Raw genomic sequence first — 27,615 nt, 5'->3', positions numbered from 1 at the left:
CTGAAGTTTAGGAGATAAGAACCAATATTTTGTGCAGAATTTTCTCTGCTGTCAGCTTTCTAGAAGACAGCAAAAGCTTTTATTAAAGATTAGAACAGTACACATTATATATGTAATCTAATATTTAGCACTTACATGCAATATATTATTTTCAAAATTGTCTTTCACAATTTTCTGGTAATGCCAATTCTTTATTATTATTATTACACAGGATTTTCATATAATTAACAAATTTCATTTTAAATAGAAAATCCATACATTTTCCTTACAATGAGTTTATTAAGGTACTGAACAGAGGCTTTCATTTATAAGTAATATTTCATTAAAATTTTGATTTTTTAAAAAAAGTTAATGCATTCCAGTTGCTACAAAAAACAAGTAATTATCCAGTTCCTTTACAAGTTACTTAGAGTAAGTAAATTCTTGCCATTAACTTATTAACACACGCAGGATGGACTGATAGAAGTTACCAAGATAAAAAACCTTATTTGATTCTTTTTATTTCTGTATAAGCATTTAAATAATTTTAATTGCTATAAACACAGGTTTATTACCAACTAATCGTATCAGCTGGCAACTAAAGTTGATTTTACAAACCAAGATTATAACACAAGGTTTGAAGAACTGAAGATGAGGAACAGGTTTTAGCATCATCTCTACAATGCAAAAATAAACAAGACTTATTTACTTGAAGACCAAGAGTGCAAACTTGACCACAAAGAATTCCATGTGAGTCCTACTGAATTACTGTGTAACATAGAACTTCCTTCTGTGCAAATCTGTATAGGACTGATGTGTAACACCATTGACTTTTTCAGAATTAAGAGCTGGCAGCTCCTGAAGTAAAGTACTGTTTCTCCAGATGTTAAGTAAATCATTATTCAGTTTGATGCAAGGTTTTATGAATCCCTGTTCAGTCATATTAGCCCCCCAATGTCCATTGTAAGCAGTTCAGACAAGTAACATTATTTATGTCAAGTTCCATAATTATGTAACTGATGCAATTTGCTTGATCTGTATAATTATGCAAATTATGTAATTATATCATTTCTATAATCATGCAATTGACATACATATATCACTTATGTAAACATACATTTAATGGACATCCCTTCCCCATAACTGGCCTTAAAATCAAGATTTTATATAAATATCCTTGATTTTTAAACTAAACTCACTGAAAAAAAATATAATTTAATCTTAAATACACAGAAGCACAACTTCTTCTTTCTGGTGAGTTTTTTGATAATCAGAGTTAGATACCAAAAGGTATCTTCTGGCAAAAATCTATGGCAATTTGCTAATCCTAGGTTCCATGAGAAATCCACAAAATAGATCTTGGCATCATATATGATACTTCACTTCAGGCTACATATAGTTCAGTCTGTGATACTATGAAGAAATCCCTATTCTTTATGAGACAAGTGTTACAGTAAGACATAAGCAATCCTGACTTGTGATTGAAGTCATTTATATGCAGCTTCCAATTTCTGCTTTACTCTTTTTTTCACATCAGCAGATAAACCAACCACTATGGGCATAGTTTCATGGGACATCCAAATTTTGATTCATTTTTTGTTCTTCCTTCCCTTCCCATTTTTGTCTCTGCACTTTTTTGTTTTCGTTTTGTTTTTTTCTTGCTTTGCATTAGTTTTTTTATCTCTGCATTTTTAAACTTGAATAAAAACTATTTTTAAAAAAATTAGATTTTGAGATGGATTTGTAAGCCCTTAATAAACCCTAGTTCATAGCAAGCTTATTATCCTGCATTGTGTGAGCACATCTAACATAATTCTAGATTCAGATGTCATACTTTGTTATAATTTTGTTCAGACATTCAATATTTATAAAGATAGATCACAGCCAGGATGCACTTTAAATTCCAGTCTCCGGTTATGACCACCCCACACTTACCCAAAAGTTTAAGATGGAAATTTAACTATAATTCTGAATGATCAGGAACTTTCTCTGTTCAAGGCTTCCAGTCAAGAAAAGCTTTGTTAAACGCAGCAATACTTCCATTTTTACATACTCTACATACTTGATATTCAGCCCCACCAGGTCTGCTTCTGACTAGACATACCATTAATATAGTTCTTATACTTGATTCTCTTGAGTTACAGTATCAAATCTGTGACACAAGACGCCAGGAATGCAACAGCTTTATTTACCAAAATCTCATGAAAAACATATATTTAATTAGAATTACGCTTCTAAAACTGCATTATGCTATTAAATAGATAACACACCACTTGCATACATGTATCTCCTCTCATATTTTCCAAATTAGGGAGTGAGAAACTGTAATTGCAGATTAGAAGGACCTTCACAAATGATTAAACAACGAAATTGAAAGGCCTCACATGAATATTAAAAAAGAATGTTGTGTCTTTATTGGAATGGTGGAATACACCCATTTTCATAATCGGAATATTTGGTTGCAATTAGAAATGACACTACAGAACTGCAATACTTGTCCAACAGTCTTGTCTTTACTTTCCCACCCCTTCCCCCAAGCAAGAAATAGAATGAAAATGCACCGAATAATCAGAAAGCACTAGCAGGCATCACTTAATCCAAGATTCTAGTCCCTCAGGTCCAAAAGCATTTGCCAAGTTGCATTATGTATGGAATGCAAGTGGAAGATTGGTCATATTTTGACATTATTAGAGATTTACATGATGAAACTCCATGTGGGCATTATTAATTTTCACATTCCCCTCCAATTGGTCACTGGTGTTTTTTTCTGTCGAATATTAACATTACTTTCAATCACTGATATTTTTTTCTCAATGTATAAAAAAGTAGGAAATATAAACAGGCTCTTGCATTGTACACAATTAAGAGTACAATAGAAGAATTATAGAGCTGACTATCTACATACCATCAAATCCCATCAAATCTTGGATATTCCATTAATATACAAAATATTAGGGCACAAAAAGAACAAAGACCAACTCCTTTTGTTTTGTTTATGCACAGCTTCAAATATTCAGTCAAAAGAAAAAAACACTTTGAATTGTTTTGGCTTCCCACTATATCAGCATGTTGAGACAGTTATTAAAATATTCCTGTTTAATTGTGTTTGGTCTTTTTTTTTCTTATTTTCAAGTCATGTTTCTTATCTTAATACCGACCATCCAGACAAACAAGCACTGAGAAAGACCATTTTCTTGCCTCGCTAAACTCAATTCATTAAATGTCAGATTTAAGACATAACTCCAAAAACTGGGTTGTGACGACAGATGCTAGGACCAATTTCTTCATAATCTTTTTTGGTGTGGCATACTTGGTAGAACTCAGGCTGAAAAAGACGACAAAAGAGAAAATTAAATTAATGCACTGGATCATATTGCAATTTTATATTTATTAAAATAAACATTTTGGAAAAGGACAAAAAAATCCCATAAGAAAGATTATTGTATTAATGTTATCACAAATGATGCAGTTACCCTATAAAAATAAATGTTTCCAATCTTTGAAATGAAGATATAAGCAGTAAATTGGTGTTCTTGAATATTGTGTTCAGTTTTTATTGTACATTTGAAGGCTAGGTGCATGGAACTCCAGAGTAGATGGACCTGAAGTTTTAAAGACTTTTCCTGTATTCTCAGGAAGCCATCTCACTACTCCTATTAAAAATCATGAACTACTCAAAGAGTTTGGTGTTTTTTCCCGTTTGAAAAGGCTTAAAGCCAAATAATGTAAGCTTCTACAAATTCATAAGTCTTATACAGTAGCTTATTCTAAATAAAAGTGCTATCTATCCCTATTCTAAAATTTCAGAATATCATCTGGACCAGGAAGAGATAAAAGATACTCTGAGCAGCTCCCAGTCAAAGAAATATTCTTTCTGTTCTTTCTGAATATTTTACAACATTTATTTTAATGCCTATTACCTAATATAATATTGCAATTACTATTATAGTGAACCATCTCTTCAGATTCCTTTTCTATTTTTGTAAACTTACTGTGGAAGCCAGCATTGATCCTCCAAACCAAACAGCATATCTTTGCATATGATGAGTAATAACTTGTACATCAATAGGTTTTGGCTATAATGGAAAACAAAATCAGTATAAGATTAATTCCATAAAATGTACAAGTCCACTTATAAAAAATTTACTATATTGCAATATTACTTTGTATAAAAATAAATGCTTTAACATTATTCTGAGGAATAAAACACACTTACAATTGTACCATCACATCTATTGAAAATAGATTTACACAACTTTAATTCAATTTTTATTCAGTTTTATTTAATTTATTTTTTGTTTAGTTTAACAAGAATCATTTGACTGATTAATATGATCTGCAGAGCCCTAGAGAAGAAGATGGAGTCGGATTATTTGTAACCCAATTCTCATACAGTCTCATAGCTGAACAGCTTCAAGAAATAACACCAAAAATATAATTTATAGATCAACAATCAATTACCTATTTGAAAATATATACTTTGGAGCATAATTTCTACATTTAATTCCTGCATTTCCATCTAAAAAGAATAGGCTAGCTTTTTAGCAAAAACCTTACTGGGAAATAGTATATACAGTATAATATAAATATTTTCCAATGTTTTATCTCAAATTAATATTAATACTTGTATTCTATCATTGGGAATATTTGTTTAATTCCACTGCATTTCCATGGTAAAAGTAGTAAAAATAATTTAGCAGTTAAAGTTTAGCAAAGTACCAAGCCACCTTTATTAAATTCATTTATAATAATTTATAAAAATAATATAATATAATATAATATAATAGCAATGTGTTTCTTAAATTCTAATAAACCTCTTTTAAGCTCATCACATTTTTCATTGTAATCACTATTTATTTAGAAAATACTATTCAACTAAATACTGGTTATTCCTAATATGTTGCTTGAGTCAGAGCAACATCCAGAGTTGAAGCAAAATAACACCTAGTTTAGTACATGTTAGTAAAGATCAAAATAAATTTTTAAACAAGAAAAAGATTCTCAAAATTAGAGATGTGCCGAATATTTCAATTTGAACTATCTGAACTTTGAAAGGGCATTTCGAGCAGGTAAGCAGGCAAGTTCTGTGTGTTTGTAGCTGGTTTTCAAACTCGAAACACTTTCAAAATGTATAGAATAGGCCATTACAAATTTGCAAAATTGAGATGCTTCAAATTAAACTTATTAAATAATTTCTGATACTTGCTTTGTAGGGGATAGTACTGAAGCTTCTATGGCAACTTCTTTCATAATAGATAAAGAAAACTTTGAGATAGATGAATTAAATGGACTATTGCCTCACCAAGTCTAAAGGGTCTGTAACTCCATAACTGGTTATTGCCAATATTACCTCACTAATACTTGCAGGCTCAAGCAGTATTTAACTGCAATTGCTGAATAATACTAAAATGAATATGCTTTTAGTATCTGCTTTTCATGTTTTTTGATATACATCATCCATCAGAGGTATTATAGGGGCAATGAAAAATACAGTAATTAAATAATGGCTCAGTTTCATTTTATCTCATTATTTGATAGTGTTTACTTTATTTTATTCATTATTAAAATAACATAAACACTATCAAATAATGAGATAAAATCTGAGCCAACTGGAAGAGGTGCAGAGAGAAGATGAAGGACCCAAAGCACTAAGCGACCAATAGATCAACTGCCTAGGAATATCTGAAACACCAAGTACTCAGCTGCCTGCATTAGGTGGTAAAGATCACCACTTCATCGCAACTGTTCATTTCAAAAGCACAGATCTGAGTACTTTCTACAATAAAAAAATTACAAAGATAACAAGGAAAATCATATTAATATTACTATTCAGTACTATAAGGACATTGTTAAAAGTTTCCATTCCAAGCAAGCATTAAATCAGAGCACTTGCCATCCAAATAAATGCATTCTATTGTCTAGGAAACAAACCTTCAGTCTGCCACCACTCAGTTCTTCACTGAGTTTCAGTCTAGCATCCACAGTCCTTTTCAAGTCCCGCTGCAAACGCCGTCCAAAATCCCTGAACATTGTTGAGCCTCCAGAAAGGACAATATTCTGAATTAAAATTGCACAAACAAAATCAAATCATTTATGCAGCAGTAAAAATCAGATATTCACTTCTGGAATTACTAATAGTGGTAATAATGACATTTCTAACCAGTCATAAAAGACAGACAAACAGCTGCAATTTCTATACATGTGACCTGTTCAAAGACTTTATTTCCTACATAGAAGGCAAAGTTGTATCTTTTAAGTAATGCACTGAGCAATCTTAAGGAGGGAGAATAGCGCTGCTCAAATATGCTTTCACCAATCAACAAAATGTAATAATTTTAAACCAAACAAATTTACAGAACAAAAGCAAATCTTAAAAGTCAGGCAGCAGCTGAGAGGATTCAGATGAGATAAAATGACCTTCTGTTGACAGAAAGCATTTCCAAGCTAGCTAGCAGAGTTATCCCCAAGGCCCAGGGGATTCCTGTGCAAAGGTCTCCAAGGAGACATTTATTCTCGGAGGGTCAGAATCCAGAGGAGATCACAAAAACTCCTTTTCAGTTTCACAAACTAGACTGGCCTGCTGATCACAACTGATTTCAGCAGTTTGTCTACATTTAACTATGACCAAAATGTTAATTCCTGACATCAGTAAGTTGTACTACATTAAATCATGTACAAATTCCTTCAGAGATAGTGGAAGACAGTACAACTAAAGGAATAAGCAGAACCAGCTAATACCAAGCTCAATTGTTATTATCATATTTATAGCCAATCATAAATACAACCACCATGCTTTCAAATATTATTTTTAGTTATCTATATATCTAAAACTCTGCTTTTATCTAAAAGAGAGGGAGGGAGATTCTTAGGAAATAGAAAAAAATAGATGCTTTGCATCTAGCAACACCTTTTGACATCCATACTTTACCTTTTCTCATTTGACTAACCTTATACAGTGGGCGTCTAACATCAATAGGACAGTTCTGAATAACTTCATCTACTACTTCTGAGATGGGCTGTGTGAAGTCTGGATTAGCAAACTGAAAACAGAAATAGTATTCCTATTATTATTTTTGTTGTTGTTGTTGTTGTATTTTTACCTTGCTACATTTCTATCTCTTTTAGGATGGTGAACATACCTAGTACTCCTGCCTCCTGTTTTCCCTACAATCACCACCCTGGAAGAGTAGTCTGACAGAAAATGACTAGCCCAAACTCACACAGACAATTTTCATTCCTAAAGCAGGCCTAGAACTCAGTCTCATGGTTTCTAGCTTGGTGCCTTAACTACTATCCCGCATATTTAAAAAAAATTAGAATGGAATGATTAGTATAGATTGTTCTAGCATCCTCAAGAAAGTAAACTAGAAGAAGGAATAAATTTAAGAACTAGAGATAATTAACCCACAAATTAAATGGGAAGCAATGTATGAAAAGAAATGGTGATTTGACTAGGAGTTATATATTAAAAATAGCATGACTTGGGGAAGATTTATTTCTAATTAAAAGGAAAGTGAAGTTAGAAAAGTGAAGGAAAACAAACATCCACAACTTCTGCCTTGTTTTCTGTTAGGCTTGGACAAGCTTTTTGTGACTGTATTTAACATGTCTGTATACGTCTAAGACCATTGTGGTGAGGTAGTGATATAAAATAGATAGGACCATATTTTCTGCAGGAATAGCTTTGGGTTATGAGGGAAAATACCCTGAGCTGTGGTGACGCAGTGGTTAGAATGCAGTATTGCAGGGAAACTCTGCTCACAGTCTGGAGTTTGATCCTGACCAGCTCAAGGTTGACTCAGCCTTCCATCCTTCCGATATCAGTAAAATGAGGACCCAGATTGCTGGGGCAATATGCTGACTCTGTAAACCGCTTACAGAGTGCTATAAAGCACTATGGAGTAGTATATAAGTTAAGTGATAGTGCTATTGCTGAAATTTGAACATTTCCCCGTTTTTTAAAAAGCTCTGTTAAGGGATTTTAGAGCTTATACTAGACTTACTGTTTTCTCACCTCTAAATAATGGAAACCATGCCACCAATTTTCATCGATTGTGGAAATTTTATGTCAATATAGCTCTAAAACCATAATGGCGAACCTATGGCATGCGTGCCATTGGTGGAATGTGGAGTCATATCAGTGGGCACGCGATTGGTGCCCTAGCTCAGCTCCAGTGCGCATGTGCATACCAGCCAGCTGATTTTCAGGCCTTTCTGGGCCCACTGGCCCTCCGGAGGGCCACCAGGGGGATGGGGAAGGCCGTTTGCATCCTCCCCAAGCTCCTAGAAAGCCTCTGGAGCCTGGGGAGAACAAAAAATGGGCCTACTGGGCCCACCATGCTATTGCATGGCAAAAGCGGGGGGAGCGCGGGGGGGCATGCGCGCACAATGGGGAGCAGGGCGCATTGAATTATGGGTACCCCCCCACATAAACGCATGCCCCCCCACTTTTGGCACGCGACGACAAAAAGGTTAGCCATCACTGCTCTAAAGTATTCAGTTACCCATCTCTATATATATGTAAATGTAGAGGTAGGGTTTTTCTTTCAAACATGTAACACTTCAGATAAACTTATCTTGATCTAGGAGGATGCAATTCAGCCCTTCAATCATACCACATCAAAAGTGACTAACAGTATCATTATGATTTAAAGCAAAATACTCCAGCTTCATAATACAGATAAAGGGATGCAATGTGCTTAATCATGCACAGAGGTGGATCGCAGGGCCATAGAGAACTGCAGAGGGAAAACAGAATAGAAACATTTGTTCTGAGAGAAAAAGGGCATTTGTAAAGGCCAGATTCAGCCCACTGAAAGCCAGAATGTGTCCTCTGATCACTTTCCTCTTTCTATTTTGCCTGCTGTTATCTTATGCTGAACAATTCAGAGTCCACCTACACATCTCAAATGCTAAGCAATGAATCAAGCAGTTCAATATAAAAAATGGCATCAGCTGGGAGAAACATTTAACCTTACAGCTCAACATAAAAACTATACTGGTGGTATAATTAAACCAATTCACAGTAGGAAGAGAGATACACCATTGGTGCAGGTTTAAAATATAACAACCATCCCCTCTTTTACTTCAAATATTACTTAGGAAGAATTCACAGACACATATAATATGCTTCAATGTACCTCAGGATGAAAGAAGATTTCTGGCCCTAAGAATCTTTCATAGCCAACATCAATGGTAAATTCTTTCTTTGAGATAGCATTGATTCCAGTATATTGTTTAATCCACTTGGTACCATCTATATCGTATTTATTAAATTCTTTCACTAAGTCTGGACAGACATAACTAAAACGTTCCTGGAAAAACAAGAACACATATTTATTAAAATGACTAAATATCCAAGCTTTCTATTTGATCTTTTTTAGATATAACAGGACTAAAAGTTTCCTTGAAAACTATGATACAGACTAATACTTATTTATCAAATTTCTACATTGCCCATCTCAACTACCGGTAAGTGACTGTGGGCAGTTTACAAATGGCATAAATGGAAGGATAAAAATTAATATTAATCACCTATGTTTAGATAATTAGTACTTGGATTCTTAGTATAGATACATTTTATGCCTTGCTAACAAAATGTATAGAACCCAGAGAGCCCGAACAGTTTTAATTCTTTCAGCAGCAACACAGTAACAGAAAAATGCAATCATACATATTGTTGCTATAGTAACATACTGTACAATCGTATAACCAAAAGCCCATCAATAATAATAGATGTGCTTGTGGGAAAATATAGACAAAGAACTTCCAGGAAAGGAATTATAGGTCTTCGCAATGTAAAATGTAAAACCAGAAATCTATTTAGAATAATAACATTCTGGAAAAAAAAATAAGTTGCTGGATAGTTACCCTCTCAGTTCCTAATATTAACTATTTTATTCATGGATTAGCCATAAAATCTATCAGAGTTGACAAGTAATTAAAATTAACTTAATGGTTTAAAGCAATTATTGACTTAAATACAGTTAAACTCAAATTCTTGTAACCTAGAATTGTACAAAGAGTGAGTACTATTTTGGATGAAGATACTAAACCTATTAAAATTTCCACTCTTCAAAGGCAGTTCTAGTTAGAAAGTTGTAGTATACCCAAGCATGAAGGAAATCTTGCTACAGGGAATGTAAATGCCTTGAAAATATTAAGTAATCCAAATAAATAACTAGTTGTTTCCAGATTAACAAAAAACTAGTTGTTTCCAGATTATTGTTCATGACCTTTCTAATATCTCCCTGTTGCCATTGGCTTTATTGGGAGCAGGAGGAGAAACTCTTTTCAGCTATTGATTATCTCTATCATTTTCCTTCGATTTCATTACTCTCTGCTCACACTAGAAATAGCTAAACTTCAGCAAAAACTAGACATAAAAAATTGGATGTCCATTTTGAGACTCCGGATTGTGGAAGCAGAAATAAAAGCCATCTAAAGAGCACCAGACAGAGTAGCCATTTCTGGTGCTTCACAAAATCTTGATGCAAGTGCATAATTGTAGAGTGGGTTGTCATTTTTGGGCTTCATTCCAGTTTGCTGTGAAGGCTGATGGATGGCACAGAATATACATATGCAAAGTCAGGGTTTGCATTTTAATATATCAATTTGCATTTGGGTCTTAATAAATAAATAAATAAATAATTCATTAAAAATATTGCTGATATATCCATTTACATTAACCAAATATTTTACCTTGACTGCTTTAGCAGTTTCCAATGATTGCTCTGGAGGGATTCCTACTTCTCGTTCTCTTAGCAGCTGCTGAATAAAGTAAGTTATATCTCGTCCGGCTATTGGAATATGTTTGATACAGCTACCAATTACATAACCTTCAGCCTGAAAATAAAAGAAATGTCCTCAGTGACAATCATAAAGACAATCATAAAGACTGGAATGTACTTGACCACTGCACCTCATCAGAACCAATTCTGATGATGTCACGTTAAGCAGATGAAAAGATAAAATTCTGCTCATCTAATAACCCTTCCCTCTTCCTTCCACTCCCTAATTCATGTTCAGAGTTAATAAAAGTAGCAAGACTTGCATTTCATAGGGCTACAGATCACCTGTAGGGCATTTCAATAATGCATTTGTACCCTGCCTTTCTATTTATATACCTTTCAAGGCAGCCTATAGCACGATCTAATAATAATATCTAATATAACTTTCTCAAGAGTGAGAACACCAAGTATTTCAATATTAGCATTTTCTATGTCATGAAATCTTTGAAGAGCATAACTTTTCAACAGGTATACCAAATGGTGTCATTCTGACATTTTAGACTTAATTTCTATCAGACACAAGTATGGAATTTTAGGAACTGTTAATGAAATATCTTGAAGACACCAGGTTAACTATCACTGAAATATTTTTAAATAAAATAAAGAGGCTGTTTAAGTGCCTTATAGTTTATAAACTAAGAAAATGTTATTTCTTAACACTAATTAAAAATAATGAAAGTGTTAAAATTTTGCATACTTTGTAATTTGTAGGGGATAGTTACATAGTTCTGAACTCATGAGGAAAAGGCTGAAAACAAAAGATTGTGCTTTCCATAATTACAGTACTTTAATAAATGAAACTGTGTAATTATATCTTACCACAGGAATGACATGAGTGACACCATCCCCACTATCTATAACCGTTCCAGTCAGTGTCCGTTCTCCTACTTGTCTTGATGTCCAAGACGCAGCTAAAGCAAGGACAGCCTACCAAGGAAACAGTTTGAGCATAAGTGAATTATAATCTCCAAAAAATGAATACTACATGAGACAAAATCATGCAATATATTTATACTGCATTACATAGCCCAAGAAAATTATCACATTACAAGAATATAGTGAAAAAGAAAATGAAAACATATAAGAACAGATACAGTTTGTTAAAATTTTAAATAATTGCAGCAGCACTATAGAAAAGAAACTTGAACTCTTCTGAAATTCGCACTCAAGCATTGAGACAATCTCAGTAGGTAAAGTATTGATGGAAAGCAGGACTATCCCACTGAAGCTACATTAATTTCAGACTGGTTGAAAATACATTATTCTTTTTCATGTTATCTTTTTGACATAAAGTGATTGCAAATATGAGGAGTTCAAGTATAAGAACTCAATATACTATCGTATTAAGATTATCCTTTCCTACTTGTACTATTCACTGTATTACAATGAGTTTCTTACTATGTAATTTTTCCAATATAGCAATCAGGTATATTATCAATTCTTTGTTAAGAAGTGTAATATACATATTCAATAAATATTGATAAGAAATGTTAATAAGTCAGAATTATGACTTAAAATAAAGTTTATCTCCAACAGCAAAGTAATGCCAAATATCTTGTAAACGTTAAACAAAAAAATAAATCCTATCAAAAGAAATGCTGTGGAAGCAAACCACGGACACCCTATAGAAGAGTTAAGTATAGACATAATAAAACTATAGGCACCATGCTGCTCTTTCATCCAATAAACACTTTTATTATAAGGTGCTCTATATCCTGAGAGTAGGCAAAAGTGAAATTCTGATTGACAGCTTACATAGCAATTGCTATGCTAATGATCATTCTTTCCTCCAAGAAGCAGAGTTCACAGACAATTATAGATCACATAAAACAAAGACAAACTATACTTTATGAGATGATTTTGCTCTTACCTCAATTTGATAGAAAGTTAATTTGTATTACTTTATGAAATTCTACATTAGTGTGATTTGCACATTGGTAGTATTTCCACATCACACCTAATCATAAGAGGCAGTTAGTGCATTTTGTACAGAAACTATTAGCCATCCCTCCCAAGCAGTTTTACTCATGTTCACTGTTTAGTTAAGATGCTATCCAACAAAAGGTAGAAGACAGGACTAGATGTTTCATACTAGGAACAGTGATTTATGTATCCCAAATTAACAATCAAAAGAAAACAAAGAAGATAAAGGAGTGCATTTTAGTCATTTACAAACATAGACTTACAAAACTTTATATTATATTTCAGAACGTATTTGGAACATTTCCAAATGTCTGAGTTTCGTGCAAAAGGCCTCTCACCTCAAATTGGGGTGAGCTCATTGTCTGTCCAGTGGGCCAATTGGGACATAGCATGAAAGAAGTTCTCATAAAATTACCATTATCATTTAGGTCAGATGCCAGAAGAAAAGTTCTAACTGCAGCTAATGCAGAACAGGCTAATTCTAGGGCAACTGATGCAGAATCCACCTAGTTTCTTAAGGAGTATTACTTAATAAAATCAGAACTTTACATCTCACCTGAACAGCAATGTAAAGCCCAGGAACATTGAAGGATTCAAACATGATTTCAGCAGTATATTCCCTGTTTTCTGGAGTATTTAGAGGAGGTTCAGTCTGTGAAGAAAAAACAACTATTCAGCTCAATCTAATCTACTTTCCGTAGACTATGTAATATTTTTAGCTGAATAATTATACTTCATTTTACTTGTTTTGATAGCTTTACAGGATCTAATATATCCAACACCACAGATGAACTGATTTCTTACTGAACTTCCTAAGTATGCTTATATTTCCCCCACAAAAAGGGTCGCGGTGTGACTCAGGCTGTAAGAAGCCTGTTATTAAACACAGCTGCTTGCAATTACTGCAGGCTCGAGTCCCACCAGGCCCAAGGTTGACTTAGCCTTCCATCCTTTATATTTACAACCCAGATTGTTGGGGGGACAATAAGTTGATTTTGTATATAAATATACAAATAGGATGAAACTATTGCCTTACACAATGTAAGCCGCCCTGAGTCTTCGGAGAAGGGCGGGATATAAATGTAAATTAAAAAAAAAAGAAAGAAAGAAAAGAAAGTAGTGCCTGCAAATACAGAACATTGTTGTCCCATTATTCCCAGACATTACCTTCTCAAACAACAGAAGAACTCTGTTAAGTCTCTTAACTCTGCTAAGGAACTCTACATACAAACTGGAAATCTTGTTAATGTCAGTGAGTGAGGAAAAGATTTAATAGTGAGACAATACATCTTACATAATTTCATGAACATTTTGTCTTAAAAATCAAGACTGCTCCTGAAGAATTCTTTAGCGAGCTAAATGAGGTCAGCAGTTTTACATTCCGTATTTTTCGGCATGTAAGACGCATCTTTTTACCCCCAAAAAGAGGGTGAAAATCTGGGTGCATCTTATACACCGAATGTAGCCCTACCCACCCGCCGGCCCCTCTTTGGACATTTTCGACAGGGGTGAAATGCTACCAGATAGGTAGCGAAGACTGGGGCTGGTTTGCCGGTCAGGGTCAGGGGCCGGGGCTCAGAGATGTCCCGATTGCCCGAGGCCCCGGAGCTGCCCACCTGCTCGCCGCCTGCCTCAACTGGGTCAGGGAATGCACCAATCCCCAACTCCAGCCTTTCTCTGGAGCTGCCGCCCACTCTTCTTTCGCCACGCGGCCAGGAAAAGCAAGCGTCCGAAAGTTACCGGAGACGCTCTCCTTGAAAATGCCACCGCATTGTTCCATGCGGCGGCTGCGCAAGTGCACACCGTTTATTTCATTCATCTGTGGCAGGCTGGGTGTGCGCTTGCGCAGCCGCCACATGGAACAATGCGGTGGCATTTTCAAGGAGAGTGTCTCCGGTAACTTTTGGATGCTTACTTTTCCTGGCCGCGTGGCGAAAGAAGAGCGGGCAGCGGCTAAGGAGGAAGGCTGGAGTAGGGGAATGGTGCATTCCCCGACCCAGTTGAGGCAGGCGGCAAGCAGGTGGGTGGCTCCGGGGCTTCAGAGAATGTGCGGTCCAGTTGCGGGGAGAAATTTTTCTCCATTGCCTCCAAGGCTGGTGTCATTCACTAGGCGGCGGAATTAGGTCATACAGCCAGCAAGCTCAGGGTATGTGGGTGGAAGACAATGTCGTAGACCAGGCAGCGTGGCCTATGCAGCTGTTTGCGGCTCAGTTCCTTGCAGCCCGGCCCTAAGGAATGTGGCAGTAACCAGCAGGAACCTTCAGGATCTGGCCTCCCGATTAGCCGGTTGCTGCAGATGTTGCTGGAACAGCGCCGGCTACCAGCCTGGCTCGTGCACAGGACCCAAGGCATATATATTTGATACGTATGTATTTCAGGCTACCCAATCTGGGCTGCAAAAATTTGAACTGCTGAAATCTTTATGTACTCTCTTCTGGGGGTCACTGGACTTTGAAAGCACAGCTAGTGCAGCCCTTGTGTTTTATTGTTTTTAAATAACCTGCAGGTTCTCCAAATATTTCTGAACTCCACTCCCCCTCAAATCCAACCAGCATTGATAGAGATAAGCAAATTAGGAACTGCCTTTTTACATAATTAATATTAACCAATTAAATATTAATTGAGCTTAATTGTGAATAGCAATCATATTAATTAAATCAGTTTGGCACAAGATTTTACACACATTTTAAAAAACAAGAAAAAAAGAATTCTGCCTCTGCCTACCAGCATCAGGATCATGGTACGCAGAGGCAGAATTCTTTTTTTCTTGTTTCCACCCCCCCCAAAAAAAAATTAAGGCGTGTCTTATACCCCGGTGCGACTTATATGCCGAAAAATACGGTATTTTTTCATATATTGCAATTATGTATTTTATTATAATAGCCTTATAGCCATTAAATACTAAGTAAGTTCTCTCTTCTCTGATCTGGGTTCAGAAACTACAAATATTATTTCAAGATTTTAAAGCTATAAAATGCAGAAGCATTTAGAGGAGTACTTTAGGTTGGTTATTGTCACAATAATTGCTATAATTATAGATATGGAAAGGAACAATTGGGCTACTGAGTTCAACTCCCTCCTAAATAGAAAGAATCCACATTCTCTGATTAAAGAAGGAATCCATCCTTGACAAATTACCTACCAAACTTCTACTTCAATAAATCCATCAAAGGGAAGCTCTCTGAACTGGCTTTGTTTGTTAAACTTTATGATTATAAATGTCTTAATAACAGATAGGTTTAGAAACAGTTTCCCCAGATAATTATTTCCCCCAAAGAATTATTCACTTTGTATGTTTTATGAACTTGGTTTTTATGTGTTCTCAGTATTATAGCAATAAGACATACCGTATTTCCCTGGTCTTATTTTGACCCCCGAAAAAACAGCTAGGGCTTCTTTTTGGGTGGATCTAATTTACTCACCTTGCTGCCAGGGCACTGACAGCCCCACCCAACAGGAGCCGCTTACCGCTGTGTTGCTCCCGGCCTCCATTTAATCCAGAACTCTGTTATCGGCTGCAGAGAGCTTTCCGGAAGACATCTGAACGCAAAACGGAAGCTAGGGGGCGCCACACACATCAATCCAGAGCATGTTTCTCAATTGCACAGGGCTTTCTTTTGGGGGTGGGTCTTATTTTAGGAGAAACACAGTATATATCACCCCATAGTGCTTTTCAGCACTCTCTGGGCAGTTCATAATGTCAGCATATTGTTCCGAACTGGGTGAGTCCTCATTTTACCGACCTCAGAAGAATGGAAGGCTGAGAAAACTTTGAGCCCCTTTAGGATCGAATTCTAGGCTGTGGGCAGTTTGCCTGCAATACTGCATTCTAGCCATTGCACCACCAGGGCTTAAGCTTTGAGTCAGACAACTACCTTACTTTACTTCGCTGTACCGCATTTTTTAATTTTTATTACAATGTAATTTTGTATTATACACCATATTGTTTTGCTGTACTATATATCAGAGGTAATACTTTCCAACTTTTGCTCAATTATCTATTACGCTTGTTTTTACAAATTGAAGGATTTGTTCTATTTTGAGTAATGAGTATCCTGAGTTGCCAATACTTCAAATCGGATTTTATACTCACCAAAAGAAAATAATGGTCTTCAGGTTCTGCTCTTAAATATTTAAAGATAACTTGTTCCATAAATCTCTCCATCAAGTCCCAATCTTCAACTATGCCATGGCGAATGGGCCACTGTTTAAAATGGGCACATTGTTAAAAGAATACTAAATTTAAACTTATGGTAGAATCACATAAATATGAATAAATATAAAAGGCAGCTTTTAACTTTGCTCTGGCTTATTTGTACACTGTTATTATTATTATTTTTATTATTTAATCATATTTATATACCGCCCTATCTCCCAAGGGACTCAGGGCGGTTTACAGGCACTAAAAACAGATAAATACAATATAAATACAATATAAAACATTTAAAAAACTTATTCTAAAGCCCGTCCAATTAAAAATAGAAATAAAACCCAATTTAAAACCCAAAATTTAAAATCTAGCTCAGTCCTGCACAATTAAATAAGTATGTTTTAAGCCCGCGGCGGAAGGTCCGAAGGTCCGAAAGCTGACGAAGTCCGGGGGGTAGATCGTTCCAGAGGGTGGGAGCCCCCACAGAGAAGGCCCTTCCCCTGGGCGTCGCCAGACGACATTGCCTCGCTGACGGCACCCTGAGGAGACCCTCTCTGTGAGAGCGCACGGGACGGTGGGAGGTATTCGGTCGCAGTAGGCGGTCCCGTAAATAACCCCGCCCAATGCCATGGAGCGCGTTAAAGGTGGTCACCAAACCTTGAAGCGCACCGGAAGGCCACAGGAAGCCAGTGCAGTCTGCGCAGGATGGGTGTCATATGGGAGCCACGAGGGCTCCATCTATCACCCGCAGCTGCATTCTGGACTAACTGTAGCCTCCGGATGCCCCTCAAGGGAGCCCCATGTAGAGAGCATTGCAGTAATCCAGGCGAGACGTCACGAGTGCGTGAGTAACCGTGCATAGGGCATCCCGGTCCAGAAAGGGGCGCAACTGGCGTACCAGGCGAACCTGGTAGAACGCTCTCCTGGAGACGGCCGTCAAATGCTCTTCTAGAGACAGCCGTTCATCCAGGAGGACGCCTAAGTTGCGGACCCTCTCCATTGGGGCCAATGACTCGCCACCGATGGTCAGCCGGATTTAGCTGACTGTACCGGGATGCCGCATCCACAGCCACTCTGTCTTGGCGGGATTGAGCTTGAGCCTGTTTCTCCCCATCCAGACCAGACGGCCTCCAGACACCGGGACAGCACTTGATAACCGTTGGGGTGGTTCGGTGTAGAAAAGTACAGCTGAGTATCATCCGCATACAGCTGATACTTCACACCGAAACCACTGATGATCTCACCCAGCGGTTTCATGTAGATGTTAAACAGAAGGGGCGAGAGGATCGACCCCTGCGGCACCCCACAAGTGAGGCGCCTTGGGGATGACCTCTGCCCCCCTGTCAACACCGACTGCGACCGGTCGGAGAGATAGGAGGAGAACCACCGATAAACGGTGCCTCCCACTCCCAATCCCCCCAACCGGCGCAGCAGGATACCATGGTCGATGGTATCGAAAGCCGCTGAGAGGTCTAATAGGACCAGGGCAGAGGAACAACCCCTATCCCTGGCCCTCCAGAGATCATCTACCAACGCGACCAAAGCCGTCTCCGTGCTGTAACCGGGTCGGAAACCGGACTGGAACGGGTCTAGATAGACAGTTTCATCCAGGTGCTTCATCCAGGTGTTAAATATACAGTTTATATTTTTACATGATACTGCTCTTTTTAAATTAAATCAATTATCATAACTTGTTTTAAAATATACTGGTAAGCATCTTGAAACTTTATCTTAACCTGAAATATTAACATACTGCTGTTTATAATAAATTATATGATACAGTAAGTAAAACATTAATTTGTATAAGGAAAATTAAGTTCAAATTACTGTTCTTCCCTGAAAGTTAGACAATCTTTCTTTCTTTGCTTAAAAAAGAGGGAAAAAAGGCCACTTTTTATTTTAAATACCTTTGTTGCATATGTGGGTTTTTCTATTGCTTCATCCCCGATAAAGAAGTCTAAGTCATCCACACCTTTCATAACCCTTCTTTGTGCCTGATCAACAACTTTGGCTGATTCCTTGATGGCAATACCTTTATTACGGAAAACAAGAGCAAATTATACATAGAATTATACCCTAAATTTTTAATAGAACATTTATTGTTCTACAAAGACTTGTTACTCTGAAGGATATTACCGTTGTTACGTTTATTTAGTTTTCTAGAAAAAATAAATTTCAAATACAACTCAACCCTCTACTTAAAGCATCACTAGAAGTGGGGGTGGGGGGTTAATGCAAATGTCTGTTAAATCTGAGTGTTATTTTTTTTAAGTACAAAAAAAGTGTACAGAGCTCATAGATATGGGTAGAGTGTTAAATGTTTGCCTGATTCAAGCAGAGTTGAGAGATAATAGCATTCTACACAGAAGTACTAGAAGCAACAATATAGACAAACCAGAGGTGGATTTCACATAATTTTACCACTGGTTCGCCGCACACCAAAAATACCTTCTGTGCATGCATTTTGCTTGTGCGCGTGGTTTGCATGCATGCGCACACCTTAGAAAACATGGCTAAATAGGACGGCATAGTGCCAGGGCGAGTGGGTGGGCACCATAGATCACCACTACTGGTTCGCCCGAACCAGTCTGAACCGGCTGAATACCACCGAGACAAACCTTAGTAGCAATGGACTTTAAGAGATAAAGCCAAAGTACAAATCTGGTTTTCTATATTAAACATTCAAATTGTAATTTCACTATTTCTGATTCAATAAAAAGGACTTAAATATAATGTGCTTCAGCTATATAAATGAAGTAGGAATTATCATTTTTAATGCTAAGAACAAGGCATTATACCAGAAATACAGCCTCATGACATTTATATAATACCAGTTACCGTATATACTCGAATATAAGCCGATCCGAGTATAAGCCGAGGTCCCCAATTTTACCCCAAAAACTGGGGTAAACTGGGGTATAGGGTGGAAATGAGGCACCACTGGTTGGGGAAACCTCCTCCTCAGCTGAGAAGGCTGGCGGCCCCCGCCCGCCTCACTGCACCGCAGGGCTTCCCAGCCGTCCGCAAAATGTGAAAAAGGAAAACAAAACTGAGTATAAGTCAGATAGACCCAGTATAAGAGGACGTTTTTCAGCACAAAAAACGTGCTGAAAAACTCGGCTTATACTCGAGTATATACGGTATTTTATAATAAATTCTTGGAATATTTTTTCACGGAGCTTTCTTCTTATTTCTTAACTTTCTTTTGTATAGCAAATATTTATTATCCATGCTGTTGTCAAAATGTTCACTTTATATTCTAAACATGCGTAAAAATGCGTAATTATAAAACAAAAAGTACTGAAGCAGTTTTTAGAAAAGAGATCACTGAGAATTGACCACTTGATGGTATATAATCAATTGATCATTATAACCAGACAAAAGTTTCATCTTTAACCATAAGCATTAATGCTCTTCATTAAAATATGCAAATAATAAATAATATTCTGAATGGACAGCAAATAGAAATAACAATATACTAGAAATAATAATAAAATAACAGAAATAAATTATCACAATGCTTGATAAGTTATAAATCTATGGAAGGACAGACTGCCCAAATTGATTATAAACCCTATGTTCCTTCCTCCCCCTCCCTTCCTGGCCCTTCACCAATGCTGAAATACATTATCAGATTTTATTTCTCATGTGTACTACTAATGACATTTGTCTATTTGTCTGATTCTAGATTACAGCAATAACAAGCTATCATATATAAAATATAAAATTTGGCTGCTAAATCATGCAAGTTCTTTGGCTAGTTAAAATATTAAAAAAAGAAAAATAGCACTGAAAAAAGCAAAAAAACATCTGACACTATGAACTGAAAATTATATCTGAATAATTAAAAAAAAAGGTTACCATGGTATTTAAAGACAGGAGTTATTCCTGCAATATAAAATGACAGCCTTGGATTTATGCTGCATGAGAATTTTAAAAAGCCTAAAACAAATATATTTTAAGTGCTTTTAATGATTAAGTCAGTACTCCAACCTCTTAAAGATAATTAGTAAAAATGTAAAGGAAGCTTACTAAAATAAGTAAAATATACAAAAGACTACATACATTGTTGATGACTTTACAATCTATAAATGGTCAGTGTGGTGAATAAAAATAAATTAGCATTTTCAATCTCATTGAAATGTCACATATTAAGGAAAAATGATTGAAAATATGACAATAGCAAAGAAAACAGGCTATAACATAGATTTTCCAAAAAATATTCTAGAAACTTTTAAATTTATTGTTAACTAATGTGTTGTTTCTGCAGTAAAATATGTATCTTTTTTGTAAGGTTAAAAAATAGAATCTCTCTCAAATGCAGCTTTATCTGATGATTGCATAAAGATAGTCATACAGACTCACAAGCAATATGGAAGTGATTTGTTACTGCCTTTTTCCAGTTTATTTTTTCCAATATCCCAGTTATTGTAAGGGGAAGAACCCTTGAAATCCCATATCAATTAAGTCCAAACATGTTTAGATTTAATAAAATGAGTAAACATGGATTTGAGTTTGCCATTTGCTGTGCTATGTATGCAAGGCATTACTTAAGACACTTATGATAAATGACATGAGACAGAACGGCCATGGAACAAAACCCTCTGCCCACTTCAAATATTCAAATTAAAGCATCACAATAAATGACTCTCTAGACACTGTAGGCTCTGCCACAAAATATTGCAAGAATCCTTATCCCATAACGACATTTTTAGGTCAAATATGCTTTTTCATCATTTCAGATATAAGATGGATGGCTATATAAATGTTTAAAATAAAATAATAAAACAAATCAAAATAAAATAAATCTAGAACAATATAAGAGCTTGTTAAGGGGTTCAACCAGGCAAAGACATTATCCATAATCACTCCAGTTCTCATTTTCAAACATCCTGCAGTTTGTGATAGCACTGATCCTGTTCAATTCTTACTTTATTTTTCTTCTACTTTTATTTTCTGATTTATTTTGGGATCGTCTATGTTCAACTTAATATTTTGAACCCCTGTAAACTTCAGCATACTGTTTCTTCTCTCTTATTCACCAGTGGCCACATTCTGACTTCTTTCAGCATTTAACTACTTCAACTCACCATCAACTCATCATCATGAGCAATGGTGGCACAGTGGTTAGAGTGCAAGTAGTGGATGCTATTTCTGTGACTGCCGGTTGCCTGCTATTTGGCAGTTTGAATCTCACCAGGCTCAAGGCTGACCCATCCTTCCAATAAAATGAGGTAAAATGAGGAGCCAAATTGTTGGGGACAATATTGCTAACTCTGTAAACCACTAAGAAAGGGCTGTAAAGCACTGTGAAGCGGTATATAAGTCTAAGTCATATTGCTATTGCTATCAAAGAAAATATTATTTATCCATCTAACAATGGCATGACATAGCCCCTTCTCTTGCTTCTCATATGTTTGTTCACTGTGTTTTTTGTAATTTATTTTGACATGTTTAATAACCGGGGATAGGTTAAATTAAACTGTATGATAAACTACATAGAATGGTATCTCTTTAAGCTCATAGTAATATATTAGTAGTGTATTCATAGGGAAAATTAAGGAAATGTTGAATAAGAAATGCCACATGAGCACGGAAAGAAATTATCATTTCATTGACAATCTGAGAATGCTGAAGGAGCAAGATGTTGATTAGTTGTATTCTGAATGAGAGAATGAAATAAGCAATGGTAATTAGTATACCGTATATACTCGAGTATAAGCCGAGTTTTTCAGCACGTTTTTTGTGCTGAAAAACGTCCCCTCGGCTTATACTTGAGTATATACGGCTTATACTCGAGTTTTTTTTTTCTTCTTTTTTTCACATTATACCGGATGGCGCAAACTTGGCGGGCTTTTGCATTAGCGCGGGGAAGCCCTGCCGGTGCAGTGAGAGGGCGGGGCGGGGAAGCCGCCAGCCTTCTCGGCTGAGGAGGAGGCTTTCCTGACCGGTAACTGCCTCATTTCCCTCCCTCGGCTTATACTCGAGTCCCCAGTTTACCCCAGTTTTTTGGGGTAAAATTGGGGACCTCGGCTTATACTCGGATCGGCTTATATTCGAGTATATACGGTAATTATTTCTGAATCTGTCTTCAAGGACCAAAAAAATCCCCACATTTAATTTCATCAACTGATGTCACACCTCTTTAGAATAGTAGTGCAACAGGTAGATATAATCTGTTCTTCCCTGGAAAGAAAGAAAAGAGAGCACCTCCAGAGTATTTATTGTTAATGTTTCTTAGCAGTTCTCCCCAGAATACATCCAAATTTCACATGGCATTTAGAAAGGAAAAACCAGGAAAGGCTTCCAAAGATAAACTGCTACGCAGACAAGGCAAACCAAAGCAGCAATTTAATACCAGCTGGTTCCCACAGTAGAATAATGCTCTTACTAATCCAGAATAACCAGGCACCAAAAAAAGGAAAGGGAATGATAAAATCCTAGATCAGTATAAGAGCCAAGATTGCAATTCTCCTGGCAATTGATAAAACTTTTTCATTTAATCATCTTTTGTTCTAATTGCACCTGCTTCTATTTATTAGTCAGTGAAATGAATTGTCCTGCTCCAGCAAGACTCAACTAATTATTCAACCAGTGCCAAACTACCAGAAAGGATAAAAATTTCCAACAGATAGTTAATTTTGTTCTATATCCTAATCAGAATAACTTTAGCTAAAAGACATAGCTTGATAAAATAGCATAAGGGGGCCCAAATGAATTCAATACTAATGCCGTTACATATTTTTTCAGAATTTTCCATTAACCAAATAATACAATGATCAAAAAGTTCATTGGTGAAATATGATTGCCTCCTTATAAATTCATACATTATGTAAATTCTAAGTGTATCTAGTAATCTGAAAACACATTTAAAGAGTTTCAAAAAAAATCTATCATATACAGTATAAAACCTCATTTAAATGGAATTTCAAAAGTATGAATATTTTTAAAACTGTGAGCTAAATTAAGTGACAAATGCAGTTACATCCTTTAAAACCACAACAGTGTAGCCCAGAACACTTACATGAAGGAATGATGAACTGTGGCTCTGTATTACCAGCATATCCCAGTTTGGTATATCTGTAAGACAAAGCAACATAAACAAGCTACTTTAAAAGTGATCACCAAAACTGCAGTATTTACAAATCAAAATCAATAATCAAATACTGATGTACAAAAATATTAATCAGAGACACAGTTTCCTCACTGAGAGTCATTAACCTAAATCTTTCAGGACTGCACTGAAAAGGTAGCGCTGATGCCAACTATATATCTGTCAAAACAAGGCCCGTAAGAACTGTGAAATCAGGCAGCACAAGGTAATATTTTTGTTCCAAGTGACAATGCTAAGATATACTGAACACCTTGTACTGATCTGACCATAAAAAAAATATGTAAAAACAAGAGAAAATAGTAGGGCATATTCATAATATGCTAATCTACGCATGCGCGGAAATGGCGGCGCTCTGAGAGTCATGCAGGCGGTGGGTTGGCGTTTTTCCTAGCCGCGATGTCTCGGGGGTGTCTTTGAGCTATCTGGGCCCGCCGCCCCACAGGACATCTTTCCGGCAGCCGAAATGAGATCTTCGGGTCTTGTTAGACCCTCGGCTGCCGGGAACGGGGCTGGAGAGGCGGGCGAGCGGTGGACGGTTGCCGGCGGCCATTTTGGCGGCGCTCTGAGAGTCATGCAGGCGGTGGGCTGGCGTTTTTTCCTAGCCGCGATGTCTCGGGGGTGTCTTTGAGCTATCTGGGCCCGCCGCCCCACAGGACATCTTTCCGGCAGCCGAAATGAGATCTTCGGGTCTTGTTAGACCGCCGCCGGAACGGGCTGAGAGGCGGGCGAGCGGTGGACGGTTGCCGCGGCCATTTTGGCTGGGCGGCCGCAGAAACGGGCCTGCGGAAACGCGTCGGTTGGTGAAGCGGTCGCCGGACATCAGCGACCAGTTGGGGTGTGGTAGGCTGGCCAGCGGCAGTGATACCATCAGCGGCTTGGATACCAGCAGCGGCTTGATACCAGCAGCGGCTTGATACCAGCAGCGGCTTGATACCAGCAGCAGCGGCACTGATACCATCAGCGGCAGTCGGTAGATGGCGCCGCCATTCTGAGGGGCGCGGAGCGGCGCTCGCTAGGAATGGCCGGGCTGGATCGTGGTTTGCTGCTGCCGGCCGCATATGTCCATCGGCGGCTGGATGTTCTGCCACTCTATCCTTCAGTGGCATGGCTCAGCAGCATGGTTTCTACGATTCCATCCATCTGTTGGTTCCTTTGGCAACATCTGGGACTGTCTGGCTGCGTTATGGCCGCATTTATCATCAGCGGCTTGCGGCTGGATTGTTTTGCTGGACTATTTTCAGCGGCACCACAGACATTGGACACAGGTAGCTTGGACATTTTGGATTTTAGATCTTTAGCTGACTTTTATATATACCATCATTTGACATCTGCGGCTGAAAACTTTTTTTCCTGTCCCCGGTATTTATTTATTTATTGATGGCATCAATTGTGGACGGCCTTGGACTTGATTATGGGCGGCACCAGTGGGCAAAAACTTTTGCTGTATCCATTATGGGCAGTATTGAATGGCGGAATCCATCAGCCAAACTTCCATCTTATTTATTACCCTTACCGGGCATTTGGCCCTGGTTTGTGACTGTCCTGATTTTGTCCATAGGCTACGATAACATCAAGTGGCTAGGGAACACCTTTTTTTCCCCCCACTGTTATTTAATCTTTTTAGCATGAAATATTCGTCCGCTGACCTCTTCCGACTGCGAGGTTCCCCGCCGCAGGAATGGCCTCCGGGTTATCGATGGCGGCCTTAACGAGGGTCTTGGGACCCGGAGAGGTGGCATGCGAGGAAGAAGAATCTGTGGGGTTTTTTAAACCGTTTTTTAAATAAGGGTTTTTTAAGGGGGGGGAGGGATTCGACGGGTGGGGGGGAAAACCCGTCGGGGAGGGATCCAGCCCCTGTGCTAGTTCGCGACACTATTCCATCTTGTCCGGAGGCAGGGGGGGAGGACGTTCCAGGTTTAGAGGGATGTTCGATCTGTACGGTAAGGGGGAGAGGCAGATATGGCGGGGGGGAGGGGCCGTACCGAGTTATGGGAGCACGCGTTCGATGTTTGAAAGCGATCGCGTGCTCCGGCCCCTCTGTCCCTACCCGTTCCTCGGGTGGTCGTGATCCTCAGAGCTTGGATCTTCGGCTGATGTTATGTAATGCCCGGTCCGTGGTTAATAAGGCTCCTCTGATTTGCGACCTTATTCAGGGGGAGTCCGCGGACCTTATGGGCATTACGGAAACCTGGTTGGGCCCAGAGGGAGGGGTCCCCCTGGTTGAGATGTGCCCTCCAGGTTTCCGAGCATTTCATCAGCCGAGGGTCCAAGGTAGGGGTGGGGGGGTGGCGGTTGTTATCAAGGAGGATCTAGAGCCGAGGGAGGCCACTATTCCTCAGATTGCCGGTTGTGAATCCCTTTATGTGCGGTGGGGCTATAGGAATCAGTTGGGCTTGGTGATCGCGTACCTGGCTCCTTGCTGCGTGACCACAGCCCTGCCTGAGCTGTTGGAGGTACTTGCTGCTGTGGCGGTCGAGTCCCCCAGACTTATTGTCATGGGGGATTTCAACCTGCCATCAGCTGGCTCGTCATCGACGGCAGCTCGGGAGTTCTTGGCTTCCATGACGGCCTTGGACTTGATTCGAGTAAATGATGGCCCTACGCACACGGGGGGAGGCACACTGGATCTGCTTTATATCTCTGGACAGTGGTTAAATGATCTGGTATTAGATGATTTAGTAACGGAACCAATGTCATGGTCGGATCATTTCCTCCTTCGCCTAGACTTCCGAACCGCCATTCACCACCGCAGGGAGACGGAACCTATACGGTGGTTCCGCCCCAGGCGCCTGATGGACCCTGAGAGGTTCCTGACGGAGCTTGGGCCATTCCCTGAGGATCTGGCCCACGGCACGACTGAGGAACTGGTCGCGGCATGGGAACAGGCCGCGGCCGGGGCCTTGGACCGTGTCGCGCCTCTGCGGCCTCTGACCCGCGAGATCTCGACCGCCCCGTGGTTCTCCGAGGGGCTGAGGGAGATGAAACGCCGGAGAAGACGCCTGGAGAGCACCTGGAGGTCCAGTCGCCCGAACTGATCGGACACTAGTTAGGTCCTATTCTAGGACCTACCTAGTGGCAATGAGGGAAGCGAGGCGTTCCACGCCCACCCTCATTGCGCCGGCAGATAACCGCCTGGCCGCCCTGTTTCGAGTCACCCGCTCTCTCCTACATCAGGAGGTGCGGGATGACCCTTTGCAGGGACGAGCCGAGGAGTTTAGCGGTTATCTATACGATAAAATCGCTCAGCTGAGGGACGGTCTGGATCGAATTTGGGATGATCCAAGCGAGGGAGAGGAGGCACGTCTTGTTGAGTCCATTTGGGATGAGTTCGACCCTGTGGCTCCCGAGGACGTGGACAGGTTGTTGGGGAGGCTTCACGGCACGACATGTTTACTGGACCCGTCCCTTCCCGGGGTGGTACTGGCCACTCAGGAGGTGACACGAGGCTGGCTCCAGAGGATTATCAACGCTTCTTTGTTGGAAGGGGTTTTCCCTGCCGCCTTGAAAGAGGCGGTGGTGAGACCCCTCCTTAAGAAGCCCTCCCTGGACCCAGCTGTTTTGGGTAATTATCGTCCAGTCTCCAACCTTCGCTTTGTTGCGAAGGTTGTAGAGAGTGCCGTGGCGCGACAGCTACCCCAATACCTGGATGAAGACGTCTA

At 38.7% G+C, this 27,615-nt stretch overlaps 1 protein-coding gene across 2 annotated transcripts in view; it reads right to left on the bottom strand.

Annotated features, from left to right (window-relative positions):
- Positions 1-482: 482 nt before the first annotated feature.
- The window catches only part of ACTR3 (actin related protein 3), a 49,907-nt gene continuing 22,774 nt past the window's right edge, over positions 483-27,615 (bottom strand). The window contains exons 2-12 of one of the 2 annotated variants that reach the window (XM_058194365.1): positions 23,867-23,922; positions 18,750-18,874; positions 16,786-16,896; positions 13,249-13,344; positions 11,589-11,696; positions 10,681-10,824; positions 9,120-9,293; positions 6,927-7,019; positions 5,911-6,036; positions 3,972-4,055; positions 483-3,304 (exon numbers count right to left, since the gene is read on the bottom strand). In XM_058194365.1, the coding sequence (XP_058050348.1) occupies positions 3,209-3,304; positions 3,972-4,055; positions 5,911-6,036; positions 6,927-7,019; positions 9,120-9,293; positions 10,681-10,824; positions 11,589-11,696; positions 13,249-13,344; positions 16,786-16,896; positions 18,750-18,874; positions 23,867-23,922 (1,213 nt within the window). In that variant the 3' untranslated portion in view covers positions 483-3,208. The remainder of the gene's footprint in view (positions 3,305-3,971; positions 4,056-5,910; positions 6,037-6,926; positions 7,020-9,119; positions 9,294-10,680; positions 10,825-11,588; positions 11,697-13,248; positions 13,345-16,785; positions 16,897-18,749; positions 18,875-23,866; positions 23,923-27,615) is intronic. The other variant, XM_058194374.1, reaches the window with a different exon arrangement.

The sequence above is a fragment of the Ahaetulla prasina genome, chromosome 1, assembly GCF_028640845.1.
Source record: "Ahaetulla prasina isolate Xishuangbanna chromosome 1, ASM2864084v1, whole genome shotgun sequence".
NCBI lineage: Eukaryota > Metazoa > Chordata > Lepidosauria > Squamata > Colubridae > Ahaetulla > Ahaetulla prasina.
The sequence above is the reverse complement of the archived record's forward strand: the minus strand, read 5'-3'. Positions and strand labels throughout refer to the sequence as shown.